Source organism: Pongo abelii, chromosome 10 (assembly GCF_028885655.2).
Source record: "Pongo abelii isolate AG06213 chromosome 10, NHGRI_mPonAbe1-v2.0_pri, whole genome shotgun sequence".
Lineage (NCBI taxonomy): Eukaryota > Metazoa > Chordata > Mammalia > Primates > Hominidae > Pongo > Pongo abelii.
In genome coordinates, this window is record NC_071995.2 from 11566156 (window position 1) to 11583398 (window position 17243).

The following is a 17243-nucleotide window of genomic DNA, read 5'->3' on the forward strand; positions in this document are numbered from 1 at the left end:
AATAGAGATCATAAGTTTCTCAAATGAAATATCATATAGTAAAATATATACATGAAATACACAAGGGTTCATAATTCTTAGGAATTTTTTAATCTTATTTTGTATAATGTGACACATTGAGTCAAAAAATTGATTAAGAATATGTTGTTAAATGTTAAGTTTCTCATACACATACACACATATACACTCATATGTATATTTACATATTTATATTTTATATATTTATACATTAAATATATATACATTAAATATATACATTCAATATATAATATATAATATGTAATATATAATATCAATAATTATATTTATATATAATATCAATAATTATATTTATATAATATCAATAATTATATTATATATAATATCAATAATTATATTATATATAATATAAATAATTATATTATAATTATATTATATATATCAATAATTATATTATATATAATATAAATAATTATTTTATATATAATATAAATATATAATATATATTTATATATTTACATATTTATATAATATATATTTATATAATATAAAATATATTAAAATATTTATATATTATATTTATTTATTATATATAATATTTATATATTTATATAAAATATATTTATATTTTACAAATATATATGAATATATATTTATATTTTATAAATATATATGAATATATTTATATTTTATAAATATATATGAATATATTTATATTTTATAAATATATATGAATATATTTATATTTTATAAATATATATGAATATATTTATATTTTATAAATATATATGAATATATTTATATTTTATAAATATATATGAATATATTTATATTTTATAAATATATATGAATATATTTATATTTTATATATATGAATATATTTATATTTTATATATATGAATATATATTTACATTCTATAAATAAATATATATGAATATATATTTACATTCTATAAATAAATATATATGAATATATATTTACATTCTATAAATAAATATATATGAATATATATTTACATTCTATAAATAAATATATATGAATATATATTTACATTCTATAAATAAATATATATGAATATATATTTACATTCTATAAACAAATATATATGAATATATATTTACATTCTATAAATAAATATATATGAATATATATTTACATTCTATAAATAAATATATATGAATATATATTTACATTCTATAAATAAATATATATGAATATATATTTACATTCTATAAATAAATATATATGAATATATATTTACATTCTATAAATAAATATATATGAATATATATATTCATATTCTATAAATAAATATATATGAATATATATATTCATATTCTATAAATAAATATATATGAATATATATTTATATTCTATAAATAAATATATATGAATATATATTTATATTTTATAAAGTATAAATATATATTTATACTTTATAAATATATATAAATATATATTTATACTTTATAAATATATATAAATATATATTTGTACTTTATAAATATATATATTTTATAAATATAAATATAAATATATATTTATTTAAAAATATAAATCTATATTTATATTATAATATAAATATATATTTATATACAATATTTATATAATAAATACATTTTTATATATTTATTGAGAATGAGAATGAGATCACTCCCTCCAGATCTAGCCTAAATTGGCCAAACTCTAACTTCAAGATGCAGAACATGGCCCATCTCAAATGACCAGAGTGATCCACCCAAACCCAGCTTAGGAAAATGGAATCTAAAGACATGTGAGATATAAATATCTAATGTAGTTTTGGAGAAGTTTCTTTTTCAAATGATGCTAACTGGTAGAGATACTTTGCTAAGCCAAGAGAGTGGGAAATATGTCCACCCTTGTGTCAAGAATCCAGAAGCCAAGGGAAAAATAGAGAAGGAATATCAAAGTTTTGTCAATGTGAGGTGCATAATTAAAGCTGAAAGAAAAAAGCTGAAATAAAGCTATGGAAAAATCTGGGGTTGGCAGGTGACATGATCTCAAATCTCTATAAGTTGTAGCTAAAATAAGAAAGTTTCTACTTCAACTCTCTAGAGTTGTATAAGAATGCATATAAATAGTTTATTTTCCCCTCAGTACGTAATGAGAAGAGTAATAATTTTTATGAGACATTTCTCCTAATTCAAAATTTTTATATTAAAATTATAATGCATACATAGAAATGTGCCAAAACAAAACTGGAAAACTGGGAAATAGAGCAATGTATCATAAACAGTCGAGTAACCATCACGTAGGGCAAGACAAGGAACATTGCAAACAGCCTAGTTCCACCTCCATGACACTATCCAAGCCTCTATACCTTTCTTCATATCTCCTGAGGTAAGCAATATCCATAATTTGTCATGATCATTTCCTTTATTTTCTTTATACTTTACCAACTAGGTATGCAACCCTAAACTCAATAGCTTGGTGTGGCCTGCTTTGAACTGTGTATAGGTGCAATCCTATATGTTCTTATTCATTGCTTCCTGGACTTAACATTATGAATCTGAAATTTAATCAGACAGATGCAAGTACATGTGATTTATTTCTTTTCATTTTTCTATATTGTTTAATTTTATGAATTTACTATAATTATCTATCCTTAGTTGATATATATTTGGACAGTTTCTTTATGAACTATTATGAATAATGCTACTATGAGCAGTCTTTCATATACATTTGCTAAAATTCCTTTGCATATACGCCTAGGTGTAGAATTATAGGGTCCTTGATTAAGATGTACAAATTCTGCCCACAGACATAGAAAAGTCCAAAAAATACTTTAACTAAATTTATTTCTGTAACTCCAGTCTCTTTATTGCTATTTGCATATATCTTATCAATTACACATTTAGTCCAACAAGATACTATTATTTTAGATAGTAAACATTCATTTATAATTATGCACATATTTACCATTTTCATTAATTTTTATTCCTTCTTGCATGCTCAATTTTGTATTTTTGGTAGTTTGTATTTTAGCTGAAAAAATATCATTTTTAATTTCTGTCTATGAAAGTCTACTATTCCTTGGAAACACACTGAAGATATGATTCCATTGAATTCCTGCTTTCATATTTTCTGTTGAAAATCAGTTTGTTATTTAGAATGTGGCTCTTTTTAACATAATCTACCTTTCACCTCTAGCTACTTTTCAGATTTTCTATTGGTCTTTAATGTCCTGTCATTTTATTTTAAATTTTTTAGTTATCTTGTCCAAAATTTGATGGCTCCTAAATATATATGGATGGAAATATATACATTTCATCATTTTTGGAAAAATTTCCCAAACATTGCTTTTGCCCCATTTCTCATCTCTAATCTTCCAGAACTCCAGAAGTATGTTAGCTATTCTGATCGTAGCATCAATGTCTCTTACCCTCCAGCCTTGTATTTTTCTGGAGTTTGTTAGTACTCTAGCCATGAAAACAGTAACAATTTTCTTCTATTCCCAACTCTGGTCAGATAATAGAATAAAAGCTTGGTCTAGCCATGTTCCTGCAATTTGAAAGAAACCGGATATTAATTTGATGTGAGTAGCTTTTTCTGGAAAACAGCTTGTCTGTTGCTGGGTCCTCACACAAACTCTCCTCATATGCAAATTCAATAAGCAGCTTTGGATCTCAAAATGCAATTCCAATAAATAAAAAATAGCCCCTAAACCACAACTACATCATTCTATTTTATGAATTAATTTTTACTTTGCTTATGTTGTAGAAATGGGGCTCTGTGACTTTGAACTCCATCATTACCCAAGTGAGATAGAGAAGATGTGAGGGCTTACTTCTGTTTGATTTATTTAATCTAAAATCCTCTCTTTAGGAATAAGAGCTTGATCATGAAACAGTTTAATTGTCTTTCTAATTAAGGAATTTTATTTACACTAAAATCAAGCTCTTTCGTATAGCCTTTAATGGATTAGTTTAAGGTCATCTACAATTACTTGCTTAAGCAATGCATTTTAAACTAAACTTCACTTAATTTCTAAATCTAAATGTATTCAGCTTGACTTGAACTTTGCTTTTTACTAATGCAAATTTCCCAAAATGATAATCTTTTAAAAATTTCTTAGACATTATCAAAATCATGTACAATGAAAAATAAATCATTTAATGAGATAGGTGTAGATGATTGATGATCATGTTGATGTCAGCTAAAAGGGACTATTTTATTCTGTAAATGTGACTTCAATCATGTTTCCTAAGTGCTGGAATTCAGGGTGATGGGAGAACACTGTTTTAATTTTTCCTCATGGCCTTATAATTCTTATATTATTCTCAGTATCAGGCCTAGACAAACACCCTCAGGTAATATTTTATCAAGAATAACTTAAAACCAACATATTCTCAATGATTTACTTGATTTTTTTTATTTTACCACATTCTAAAATGTGGTACAATAAAAAATACTTCACCTTAATCAGATAATGCCATATTCAGCCAAAGTAATTGTACTTTATAATCCTAAGAGTAGTGTATGAAAATTTCTATAGTGTCATATCCTTTCCAAAATTAGTAACATCAGATTAATTTTTACACTAATATTGACATACAATATTATTAAAGTTAACATTTTAGAAACATTTTTCTATTATAATTCAGAATGTATTTTTAGTTCAAAAAATTATGTTGCTCCTTTTTAATTCCATGACTATGATTTCATGCACATTTATTAAGAATGAATTATATATTCCATATATTTATTCATATTTATTTATTAATTTCTCTATTTTTTCTTGAAGTTTCAAATACTCTTTTGTTATGAGCAGGTGTAATTATACTACACATATTTCTTTAATCAATCGTTATGTCAAATGAATTTGAGAAATTATGATTAGTTTGTAGCATATGGTAAGGGAAATTTCAGGATTAACAACTCCTAAAAGAACTCCAAGGAAAAAAATGTTAAAATGTAAAAGTAGTCTATAAGTTTAACGTAGGTGTCCACAGGAGAAAATAAACTCTACCATTACTAGTACAAAAAAAGATTGGTAATAAACATACCATGTCTGAATTTTTTTAAGGCAGGCCTAATATCACTGGACAAGATTCTCTGTAAGGTCCTGACCTTAAATTCTATGTGCACCTGATTTCTGAATGTGCAGTAATGTTCTCTTTCCTTTTACATTCTCTGACCAGTGTCAAACAGGAAAGCACCAGGGTGTGCTAATGGATGAGTTTGAGGCTGTCTTTATGGAGAACACAATAATTCCCAAAACAGCTCAATTAAATTTCTATTCAAACGCTATGTCCTGGCTATAAGATGAAATTTTTCATGCTATTGTTGAAGTGAAAGCATGCAAATACAGACATATTCTCCTTCATTGTTTTGCAATATTTTTCCTTGTTTAACCTCTCCATAATTTGTGTTCAGCAATGTCAGTTGTTATGGAAATTTTAAAACCCAACACATAATTCCTACATTGGATGTCTACACTGTCATATGGAACTTGGTCATAACCAGAATCATGACCACTGTGAATTTATTTTTTCAATGTCAGATTTATGTAGACAGAATCCAAAGTTTTCTTATTAAAAGACTCCAAGGTTTTCTTGGGAAGCCCAGGAAGGCCAACATTCCTTAAAATCTGGTTGCTGCTAACTAATACTTTTGTATAACTTTATTGTTAACAAGCTCATTAACACAAACTTATGTGTCCACACACATACATGCCCCTCATGGATGGGAGGAATTATTGTCCTATAATTTCCAAAATGGAAAATGAATTTCAGGCAGGTCATCCAAGTTGAAATAGCCCTAATTTCCCACTCATGTTTTCAGCCCATTTTCAATATTTATAAACTTGTGTCTCATGCTTAGGCTTTTGAATAAAAGCCTAAAAACTCATTTTCTTGAGTCTAGTTAATATTTAAATATGAATTGTTTAATTAAAATATTTAGCAATTTTGTAAATATTCCTTGGGCACTTAAAAAACATGTGTATTCCATTGAAGAGCCTACACTTCTCTGTATGTAAATTTTCACTTTTATTTTTCTCTATTTAATGTATTTTTATTATTTAATGGCTTAAGACGAATAGATGTTAAAAATCGATCTTCAATATTGGATATTATTTCTTTCCAGTTGTTATAGTATAATTGTTTCTAAGAGAAGATCTTGGAGTCAGTCTGCCAGGACAGGAAGCCAGATTTTCTGCTTTATATAGCTATGATCTGAGACTCCATTTTACAAATTCTCTCTACCTCAGTATAATTATCTATAAAACGCAGATGATAACAATATTCTGCGTAGTCCTTATGAGGTGCTAGTATACTATATGTGTAACTGCTTTCAATTTTACATGTTCAGTACAGGCAGGAACGGAGGACTATTAGTTATTCTTTCGATTCTGTGTTACTTAATACTTAAAAGATACCAGTGAAAACTTCCACTTTTCCTTTTTTTTTTTTTGAGAAAGGATGTTGCTCTGTCACCTAGGCTGGAGTGCAGTGGTGGTTCACTTCAGCTTTGTACTCCTGGGCTCAAGAGATCCTCCCACCTCAGCTTCTGGAGTAGCTGTGACCATGGGTGTGCACCAACACAGCCAGCTAATTTTTCAGTTTTTTTGTAGAAATGGGGTCTCCCTATGTTGCCCAGTATGGTCTTGAAAACATGGGCTCATGCGATCTTCCCACCTCGGTCTCCCAAAGTGCTTGGATACAGACGTGAACTGCATCTAGCCGAGAACTTCCATTTTTGAGGAGAATACAGAAGGTTCAGAAAGGCAAGATATCCTTCTGCAACAACTAGGATAAGAGTAATAAAAGGCCAAAATTATATATTCAATTCATCACAGAGTTGTACAAGCAAGGAGGGCCAGCTGAACTGAAATCCAGCACAAGGAGAGTCTTTGTAGGTGAAGGGTCAACTTATATACTCAGTGCAATCCCTATCAAATCCCAACAAGCCTGTTTTGCAAAAAGTGAACAACCAGTCCTAAAATATATCTGAAAATACACGGTGACCAGATCACCAAAAGAAATCTTGATAAAATAACACATTTGGAGGATTACACTTTCTGGTTTCAAAGCTAACTACAAAGCTGCACTAATCAGGATTCTGTGGTACTGGCATTACAGTAGACAAAAGAACAATGAAACACAACTGAGAGTCCAGAAATTAACACTGACATTGATGGTAATTGATTTAAGAAAATGGTATCATTGCAGTTCAATAGGAATTAATCATTTTTTCAACAAATGATACTGAGAAAATTGAATATCCACATGCATAAAGATAAATTTCTATTCTTATTTCATACCATACACAAAAAATAACTCATATTTAATTGATTATAGAGCTAAATGTAAAAAGTGAGATTAGTAACTAAGATACTAAAACATACTAACCGTATAATTGCAAGTAATACAAGTGGGTCAATCAACCATAATTCTATTATATTAGTATTTCTCCACCTTGGCCTCCCAAGTATCTAGGACTACAGGTGGATACCACCACACCTGGCTAATTGTTGTATTTTTACTATAGACTGGGTTTCACCATGTTTCCCAGGTTGGTCTCCAATAATTAGGCTCAAGAAATCTGCCTGCCTAAGCCTCCCAAGGTGCTCAATTACAGGCTTAAGCCACAGCATCCACCCTGGTACTGTTACTTCAAAATGTATATTTGACATTTGAAGGAAAAATATTTACATAATGTGCTATATGGCAACATGTGTGAATAAATAAATAATATAAATGGATAATCAGCCTTATTCCCGTCTGTTGAATCACTTGGCTACATTGTCAGTAAGGAGATTACATGAGATCACCAACACAACAGGCATCATTGTAGAGACTGAAGAATTGAGACCTTGGATAGTCTGATATTTTCAGTTTAGAGACAAAAAAGAACTAGCAAAGGAGATTGAGAAGTAGTGCCCAGTGGACAAGGATAAAATCAGGAGAGGGCAGCATCCTGAAATCTAAATAAACTAAGTTAAATTTGCCTCATAGAGCATGCAACATGATGACTAACCTTGGGAACACAGACTCTCTGGTGATCTTGCAAATGTCAGAATCAATGAACTGATGACAGCATCAGCTTCTTGGAATGAGTTCATAAGCCAATAGTTACAGAGGCTTCATACTTTGATAAATACTTATAAACCAAGAGCAAGCCTTCTCACTTCAAAGGCTGAAAAACTGATTCCTGAGGTCAGCCTTTGAAGTGGAAAATCAAAGAACCTCAACCTGTTGTCAGGACTGAGCCAACTCCGAGAACAAGAATTCAATAATTGAAGGAAAGTTTAAGTCTCCTTGAAAAGGATGTTGAATATTCACCACAAGAATATTCAGGACGTATTCATACGGTGCTTTCTCAAAGACCTGTAGCCATTTCCCAGATAACAGTACCCAGAGGAAAGGACACACATCCATACCATCTGAGACTTTTAGGTATAGGGCTCTTACAGTAGATAGTCAGGCACGAGCAGGGCAGAAGAAGGCTCTCACCACCCACCAGGAATGTCAGGTGGCCGTCAGGTGATGGCCTGGCAGTTGACACCCTGCCTCTCTAAAAATGATAATTGGTCACAGGCACCAGGGAGAGGCAATTTCACAATAAGTAAAGACGCTTAAAATTGCTAGTCAGCAGCTCAGGAATAGGGCAAGTAGGCTGAGGCATACGTGTTAAGAGAGAAAACGGTAGAAAACGACCTTCTGGGGGCATTCTACCAAAAAAGGGAAGAATGCCTCAGGCAAGCATGTGTACACCTCCAGTAAACACACTGCGCATGCTCACCTCTAAAGTGTTAGCAGGCCACCACGCATGTGAGCAGCCCACCCTAAGGGGCTGAATCATGGGAAAAGGAACACAAGACCCTAAGGGAAGAATCATGGGAAAAAGAACACAAGACCCCAGAAGTATACCAACATATAAAACCACAAGTCAAAGGCCTAACACTATGGTTGACCTCCGAAATGCCCACTGTGGTCTCTTCCAAGTGTACTTTCCTTTCTTTCCTGCTCTAAATCTTTTTAATAAACTTTCATTGCTGCTCAGAAACTTCTCTCAGTCTCGTTTTCTGCCTTATGCCCCTCAGTTGAATTCTTTCTTCTGAGGAGGCAAGACTTGAGGTTGCTGCAGACTCATACCAAATTGCCTCCAGTAAACCAGATATTGGCCACCCCAACAGAGCCTGAACTAACAGTAATATCTAGGTACTCAAAAGACACTGCAGTCCATGAGATGAAGTGGGAGATTTTTTAAAATTTTCTTTTTGTGTGTGTTATTTGCATTTGGGTTTTTTAGATACACAGTTTCAATCCTTCACCCAGGAGGTATGTAGTACTGTGGCATATCATAACTCACTACAGCCTTGACTTCCTGGGTTTGTAACAGAGTGCCCCATTTTTTCTAAGAAACAGGGAATGAGTTACTATTTTTTTATTATTATTTTCTCTTATCTCCCCTTTCCTTTTGTTCCCCATTTCCTGCTTAGCCCTTCACAAATGCAAATATAACTTTTCACCCCCCTCACTAGACATTCCCTGCAGGGCACGTTCTTCTAACTATATGCTCCAAGACAGATCTCTCCTGAGAATTGACAGTCAATTTGCAGACCAAAGCACACCTACCAAGGAATGTTTACCTCCAGGAAATGGACTTGAAACTTCCAGGCTGTGCTCCACTCTGGGAGTTGCCTGAGGACTTTCACCCAACAGAAGGGCATATTGAAAGCATACCCACTCGGCCACTTTTACAACTTACTTCTGCACAGGAAGGCACCAATTCCACTGTCTGGTAGATAAGGCAGCAAGCCTGCATGAGGACCCTCTACCCTTGCTCAGTATCCTCCCTTACCTTATAAAAGTGTCTGCTTTCTGCTCCAAAGGTGAAGTGGTACACTTAAAGGCAGGACTCTGTGCCCCTTCCCCAAGCTAGGTTTGAAATAAATTCATTACTTTTGTACCAGACCTCACTTTTGTTAACTGGACACTGCATGCGGCCAGCAACAGACTCACATATTGGTTATAGGTCCAAAGGAGTCTCCTGTCTCATCCTCCTGGGTAACTGGGACTACAGGTGAGCACCACCATGCCAAACTAATTTTTTGTTGTTGTTTTCTCTGTATTTTAGTTTTTGTAGAGACAGGCCGTCACTGTGTAGCCCAGGGTGGTCTGCAACTCCGGGCCTCAAGAGATATTCCCACCTCCACCTCCAAAAGTGCGGGGACTGTGGGCATGAGCCATCATACCAAGCCTGCACTGGGAGTTTTTGAAGGTCAGATGCTACCTAGAGTTTTGACTCATGTACATCCCAAGGTGGATCTAATCAGTTTGCTGTTATAACCTCTTCCTGAACGTGTAATCGAAATGGACACACATGGCAGCTGGCAGGACTCTCACTTTCTTCCTGACCTGTAGAGTAAGGGACACTAATAGAGCAGGACCAAGGGGAAGCCTGCAAAATTCTCCTCCACTGGCAACAATGATTGAAAAATAATAATCACATTCTCCAAGGAATGGAATTGATCATTACCATGACAAAACACTTGAAAGTTACAGGGGATGGTAGTCTTTTTACATCCCTATCCACTTAACCTAAATGGCCTCTACCAAAACCAGATACACTAAAAAATGAATGCAGATTTCCATAAATTTAAATCACTACTTGCAAATGCTCTCTAGGATATGGTATCTTCCCTGAGCAGAGCAGAGCTTCTGGCAGTTTGCATGTGGCTCTTGATTTAGTGAATGTTTCTTATTTTACACCCACGGGTGGGTCAGCAGATTAAAACAATTGGCATTTGTGTGGTAAAAACAAGAGCACTGCTTCACTGTTTTATGTCAGGGCTTTGTCACTTCTGCTCTCAGTTTAATTTACGTTTTGCAAAACAATGTTAATTTAATATATTAATAATGTTACAGTGATTGGTACAATAACCAGGAAATGGAAAGTTACCTAAATATAGTAAAATACTTAAACATTAAATAGAAATAAAATATCAGAAGAAAAAGATATGCCTGATAATATTTAGAGAACACCAACACAGATATTGTTTTCAGGGGTCCCATATTCCTGGTCCACATGTTGAAAAATCAATTAATTAATTAATCAATTAATTTACATTTGAGATAGAGTCTCGCTCTGTTGCCCAGGCCGGAATGCAGTGTTGCAATCCCAGCTCACTGCAAACTTCGCCTCCTGGGTTCAATCAATTCAAATCCTTCAGCCTCCTGAGTAACTGGGTTTACAGGCCTTGGCCACCATGCCTGGCTAAATTTTTTTGTATTTTTTTTTAAGTAGAGATGGGGTTTCACCATGTTGCTCAGGCTAGTCTCAAACTCCTGGCCTCAAGTGATCTGCCTGCCTTGGTTTCCCAAAGTGCTGGGATTACAGGCTTGAACCACCATGCCGAGCAGAAACATCCTGTTTAAGGTAAATGGCTTCCTATATACTTCTTCTCACTAAAAAAGAAGCACAGCGTTTATTGAGCTTCTTGGGATTTTGGAGTCCACAAATACCACAGTTGAGGATATTGCTCTGATGTGTTAATAAAGTCCTTTTTATACCCCAATTCAGTTAACCTACCTGGCCTCTGCCAAAACCAGATGGGTTGCAGAATGAATGCAAAGACTCCTGGTTTCAAGTGGAATCCAGAACATATGGTATCTCTACAGCAGATAAAGGCTCTGGCCCAACCTGCTCTGCCCATTGGATCAGATGATCCAGCAGAATTCAAAGCTGCTAGAGGCATGCAACATGGGCATTATAGGACTCTGTGCATGTCTCCATCAAGCCCGTAGGACAGGAGAAAGCAAACCCCTAGGAAATTACTGCAGAGCTATTCCCTCTTCAGCAGAGGAGTATCTGCTATCTGAAAAATAAAAATGCAAGTGCAGAGCATTAATCCAAGCAAAAAGCCCCTCAAGCACAAAACCCCACGCAACTACACAAGTCATCTGCTTATAAAAGCAGCCACAATTGGAGGGCATGAGCACATCTGAGTGGCACAAGGAGGTGACTGTATTGGACACAAACATGTACTTCCTCAGATTCCCTTGACTGTCTCCTGTTCCCGTGGTCAGCACCTTGCCTGATCCAGATCATCCTTCCATCTGGGACTTGAATGTATCTGTGGGCATGAAGTCTCGTAACCAAAAAGGTTAATTGCTCACTTCATGTAAAGTCTAATTAACAAGAACAAAGTCTGATATAAGAATAGAGAATTTATTTGGAAGTTAGCTTGCTGGAAGGGGCACAAAGCATCCTGCCTTCTAACGTGACACTTCATCTTTGGAGCAGAAAGTGAACGTTTTATAAAGTAGGGAAGGAAAAGAGCAGGACAGAAGTTGTAAAAGTGGCCACATGGGTATCCTTTCCACATCCCCTCCTAATGGATGTGAAGTCTAAGCTAACTCCCTGGAGGTGACAGTTCCATGAGGGCATACTTTTGTCTGCAAATCAACTATCAAGTCTCAAGGAGAGATCCCTCTTGGAGCACATAGTTAGATGAACTTGCCCAGAAGAGACTGTCTGGTGAGGGGAAAGTAAACAGTTCTATGTGCATGTCTAAAAAGTTAAGTAGAAAGCAGGGAAACATAGGGAAAGGGGAGAGGAAAAGAGAAAAAATAAATTAAAAAAACAACTATCTCTTAGAAAAATGGGGGTATTGGTTAGTCTGACTTTCCCAAACAGCCACCAAGGGGTTGGATAATGTAAGGAAGAAAAGCAAAGATGGTAGTTCTGCCTCAAACAAACTTTGGCCAAAGGGAAATAGAAGACAGAAGACAGCTAGGATACATTCTCCCTTTTCTCTCTTCCATGGACTAATATTTGTTGTGGCTTCCCCTTGTAACCCTTCTGGAAAAGTACGGGGAGCCAAGTGCATGCATCTGATGACCACTATGCTGTCTGTCTCACTCATTGTGAAGTGGCCACCAGCAAAGTCATATCAACATCACGACACATGGTTTTACATCTTCTTTTGCCTCAGTTTCCACATGTACCCTTCATTGCTGCCCTGGACTTGCCTTCCCAAATAAATGTCATCACTGTAAAATCAGACATTGGCTCTAGTTCTAGACACCCAAAGCTAAGATATACATTCATTTGAATCACTTTTCCATGTGTTTATAACATGGCAATTAAAACATTCATTTAGAAAGGATACTAAAAAAAATATACAAATAATGTGTAAGAAAGGTGACTGGTTACAAACTCAATTTTTAAAAATGAAATGCCTTTTTGTGTATATAATAACCAGGCAGAAAATATCATAATACAAATATATCATTCATAGTAGAAAGTGATTAGGTACATTTCCAACTTAACCAGTTGCAAAGTTTGCTAGCTTTTATTTTTATTTCTTTTGAGTTCACTCCTCTTGTATCAGCAAAGCATTGAAGGCACCATAAGTCATATTGAAGGAGAAAGAGATGCTCCCTAAAAACAAAAATGTGTTTGGCAGCTGCTGGGAAGTTCCCTAACGTTCTTGTCATGGGGTCAGCTAGCTCCGAGCAGCTGGCACTCAGAGCTGACCCTGACCCTGTGCAAATATACCAAAATCTTTAACAGGCTTTTCAAAAAGCATTAGAATAAGTGCCATCTAATTTTGGCGTTCCACCTTGTCTCTACTTCACACACCTGATACAGCTGCATCAAAGCTATATTACAGTGATATTTCCCCTAGAATTGTGGGCTAGCCAAACTTTTGCTCTGAGAAATGCTTCTTCTTCAATAAGCCTATAACCTCAACCTGAAACTAGAAAATCCAAGCAACTGCAGATTTTATGATGAGCTTCATTTTCACTGGTTTACCACATCAAATTATCCATTTATTCAATCACTTATGTGTTCATTAACATATCATTTTTGACCAGCTACTCTTTGTGCTGGCTTTTAGGTCCTGTGAGTCAAGAGAAAGCAAGACAGATATGACCTCTCTTTTTATGGTGATTACATTGTACTAGGGAAGACATATGATAAACAAGATGTGTATATATATATATATGTCTATATATATAGATATAGATACATAGATATAGATTATATATGATGTGGAGTTAACTTATTTTAAGTTCTACATAATAATGTTAAAATTTCATAACACCAAGAATTAACACAGTCACACAGAATTTAGCTGTTCAACAAGGCTGTACATTTCCTTCTTATAATAGAACTTGGTATCAATGGATACATCAACACACTGTGTAATTTCACCATTTACACCATTATAATAATACATATCATTAATACATTTCCTATCATCAATTATATAGATTTCATAGATTTTTATGTAATTTTTACATAATTTTTAACATTTGAAGAAAGTTTCATTTGATTATCTACTATAGTTTCTATACCCTCCTTTGGTTGGCCTGTTTTTTTAAGATAGAGAATATTTGAGTTTTTTTGAGGAATATTAGGAATGGGAGACAAAGGAGAAAATTGGAAATTCAGGGGCTCAAGGTGGCTAAGAAAAATAAATGGAAATACTTGACATCAGATGTCACCTTCAAAAAAGGTCTCCTTTAATTCAAAAAGTGGAAGAAAAGACTTTTCTAACTACACATAAAAATTATAACAGCACTGAAAGGATCATTAGCATGTTTCTTCATTCCTATTATAGAAATGATTTTTATTCTAGGCTATTCACATACTGGTATTAAATCTAGTATTCTTTAGTACTGTTTCTGGTATACATGTACAAAATTTACTCTACATATGTTTTTCACTCAAATTTTATTGTGTGCATCATTAACTAATGACAATTCTATTTGCTTTCTACTAAGCATAAAATAAGAATTCATAATGAAATAAAACCTACCCCAAAGATCCATTCTTATCACTGATTTAAAATTGAATGTCTTTACCATCCAAAAAATTAGAGGTTCACCAATGATAGTTAAGTACATATATGTGGTACAAATTACAATGGAAAAGAGAAATGATTTCTTCATAAAAGCTGTAAGTTCTTAATTATAAATAGGGATAATAAGTTCTTCAAATGAAATACTATACAATGAACTATAATAACATGTACATACTATATATGTGAAATATACTCGGCTTCATAATTTATGGTCAATGTTGTTATTCATACACATGCACACATATACACCCATAAATATATATAAGACTTTTCTAGGTATCTGTTTTGAAATTACTCACATACATACACTATGGAAAAACTGATAGAAATATAAAATGTTCCAGACACCATCAGTTTGTTTTCTGCTAGAAGACACATGATGCTCCCCTTGTGAATCTATAGAGTTGAGGGTTTCTGTTCTTTTACTCAGCATGTCATCTGCCACAAAACTGAAAGAAAGGTCTGTTTTAGCTTCCTACTTCCCATAATCAGGATGAATGAGTGGAACGAAGGATACATGATTGCAATAATTTGGCAAAGCAGGAGTACAAGTTTGCTCTGCTGTGTCCTACGATTCCAAGTTGATGTGATTATACACAGAAAGTAAATGGTAAATAATACGAGGAAGGAGGTCACAGTTTGCAAAGCTTTTATATGGAACTTGGTGCTGGGATCTTGAGATCCTTTGCTATGGAGCCGCATCTTCTTGAGATGTTTACACAGAGAACAGATTAACAGCAGAAAACATATCAGGCTCAGAGTAAAGGGTATGAGGTTTGCTAGCGTAGTTACAGTCAAGTTTGAAAGGTGTATTGCATTCCTCAATTTGATCTTCCAAGTCACATTTCCTTCATATTCTTTTGTCCACACACTGTCATCCATGGTTATCACAGCAAGATTACAAATCAAAAATACCAAGGGCCCCAACACTACCACCAGAACAACACTCTTAATTCTCTTCTTTAGGTGGAGAAAAATAAGGTTGGAGAAATTGGCAATCTTGAGCAAATAAAATATGCTGAGGTTAGCAGCAAGCCACATGCTGAAATGGTTGGTTACAGCCCAGGCATTAGAAGCAACAATTTTTACTTCTAAACCATATAAAGCAGAATTAAACACAGTTGCATACCAAAGGGATAACATGACCCAGAGTAAACCAATTCTGGAGACCACCAGAGCAGTGAGAATTTGGTCAGCTGAGGAGATCTTTTGTGTCTTAACCCAGTCAATGACATTTACTAGAGCTATGAAGCCATTGGCAACATTTCCAAAATCAAATGCAAACACTACCAGAATTGATGAAATGATGAGCAGAAAACATATCACGTTTGAACAGTTAAAAAAATTCAGGCTTAGTAACACTGGTCCCAATTCCTTTAGCATCCAGATGTTAACTTCGATAAACACTTGATTACTAAATGTGCAATAACATTTTCTGCCTTTAAATTCAGTGACTAGTGTCAACAGGAAAGCACCAGCATATGCTAATGGATGAATTCAAAGCTGTCTTTATAGAAACAGAAAAGATTGTTATTCTCAAAACAGCTCAAATTCACTCGTGTTCATATACATTCTCTCCTTGCTATATGCTGTACTTTTTTATACTGAGGTTGAAGTGAAAACTGAATTCTCACGTGTTAGTATGCAAATAAAGGCATAATATTTTTCATTGTTTTGCAATTTTTTTCCTTGTTTAACCTCTCCATAATTTGTATACAGCATCTTCAGTTGTTTCATAGGGAAATTGTAAAACCCAATACATATATCATACAGTAAATGTCTAAATTGTTAAAGGAGCTTGGTCATAACTAGGATCACACCAATATGGATTTATTTTTATGCAAGATTTAAATACCAGATACTAAACCTTTTATCAAAATCATCCGAGATTATCTTGGAAATCCCGGGGAGGCTGATACACCTTAAAATCTAGTTTCTGATAACCAATAAATTTATATGACATCATTGTGAATAAGCTCCTAAACACATAGACACACATGCACTCACGCCCTTAGGGGATGGAAGGAATTATTTTCTTATAATTCCCCAAATGGAAAACGAGTTTCCAGGAGGTCATCCTGGTGGTATGAGTCTTATTTTCCAACTCAGGCTGTCAGACAATGAATAATACTTATGAAACATGTTTCTCAGACTCAGGCCTTTGGTATATTTACACTCAAGTCTGTTTTGTCTAAATATTAATTATTTAATTGAATGTTCAGCAATTTTGTAAATATTTCTAAGTACCCTACTCTTTGTCATATAATCCTGCAGTATCCTCCCACCACAGGCAGGGTGACTACATTGACCTTGGACTCTGAATTCACTCATGTAATTTGCTTCACTCAACAGCAAATTAGTAGAATTTACAGAGATTGAAGATGGCTTCCATATTGAAGTTTCTTGCTCTTTTCCATTTAC

The 17243-nt window shown here is 33.7% G+C and overlaps 3 protein-coding genes across 3 annotated transcripts in view; all 3 read right to left on the reverse strand.

Annotated features, from left to right (window-relative positions):
• Positions 1-16516, reverse strand: part of LOC100438310 (taste receptor type 2 member 19) — a 110449-nt gene extending 93933 nt beyond the window's left edge. Inside the window, exon 1 of the mRNA XM_063712029.1 lies at positions 11540-16516. Within this exon, the coding sequence (XP_063568099.1) occupies positions 15249-16205 (957 nt within the window). The 5' untranslated portion in view covers positions 16206-16516 and the 3' untranslated portion in view covers positions 11540-15248. The remainder of the gene's footprint in view (positions 1-11539) is intronic.
• Positions 1-17243, reverse strand: part of LOC100440863 (taste receptor type 2 member 30) — a 246589-nt gene that overhangs the window by 93933 nt on the left and 135413 nt on the right.
• Positions 1-17243, reverse strand: part of LOC100439397 (taste receptor type 2 member 64-like) — a 152154-nt gene that overhangs the window by 93933 nt on the left and 40978 nt on the right. The window lies entirely within an intron of this gene.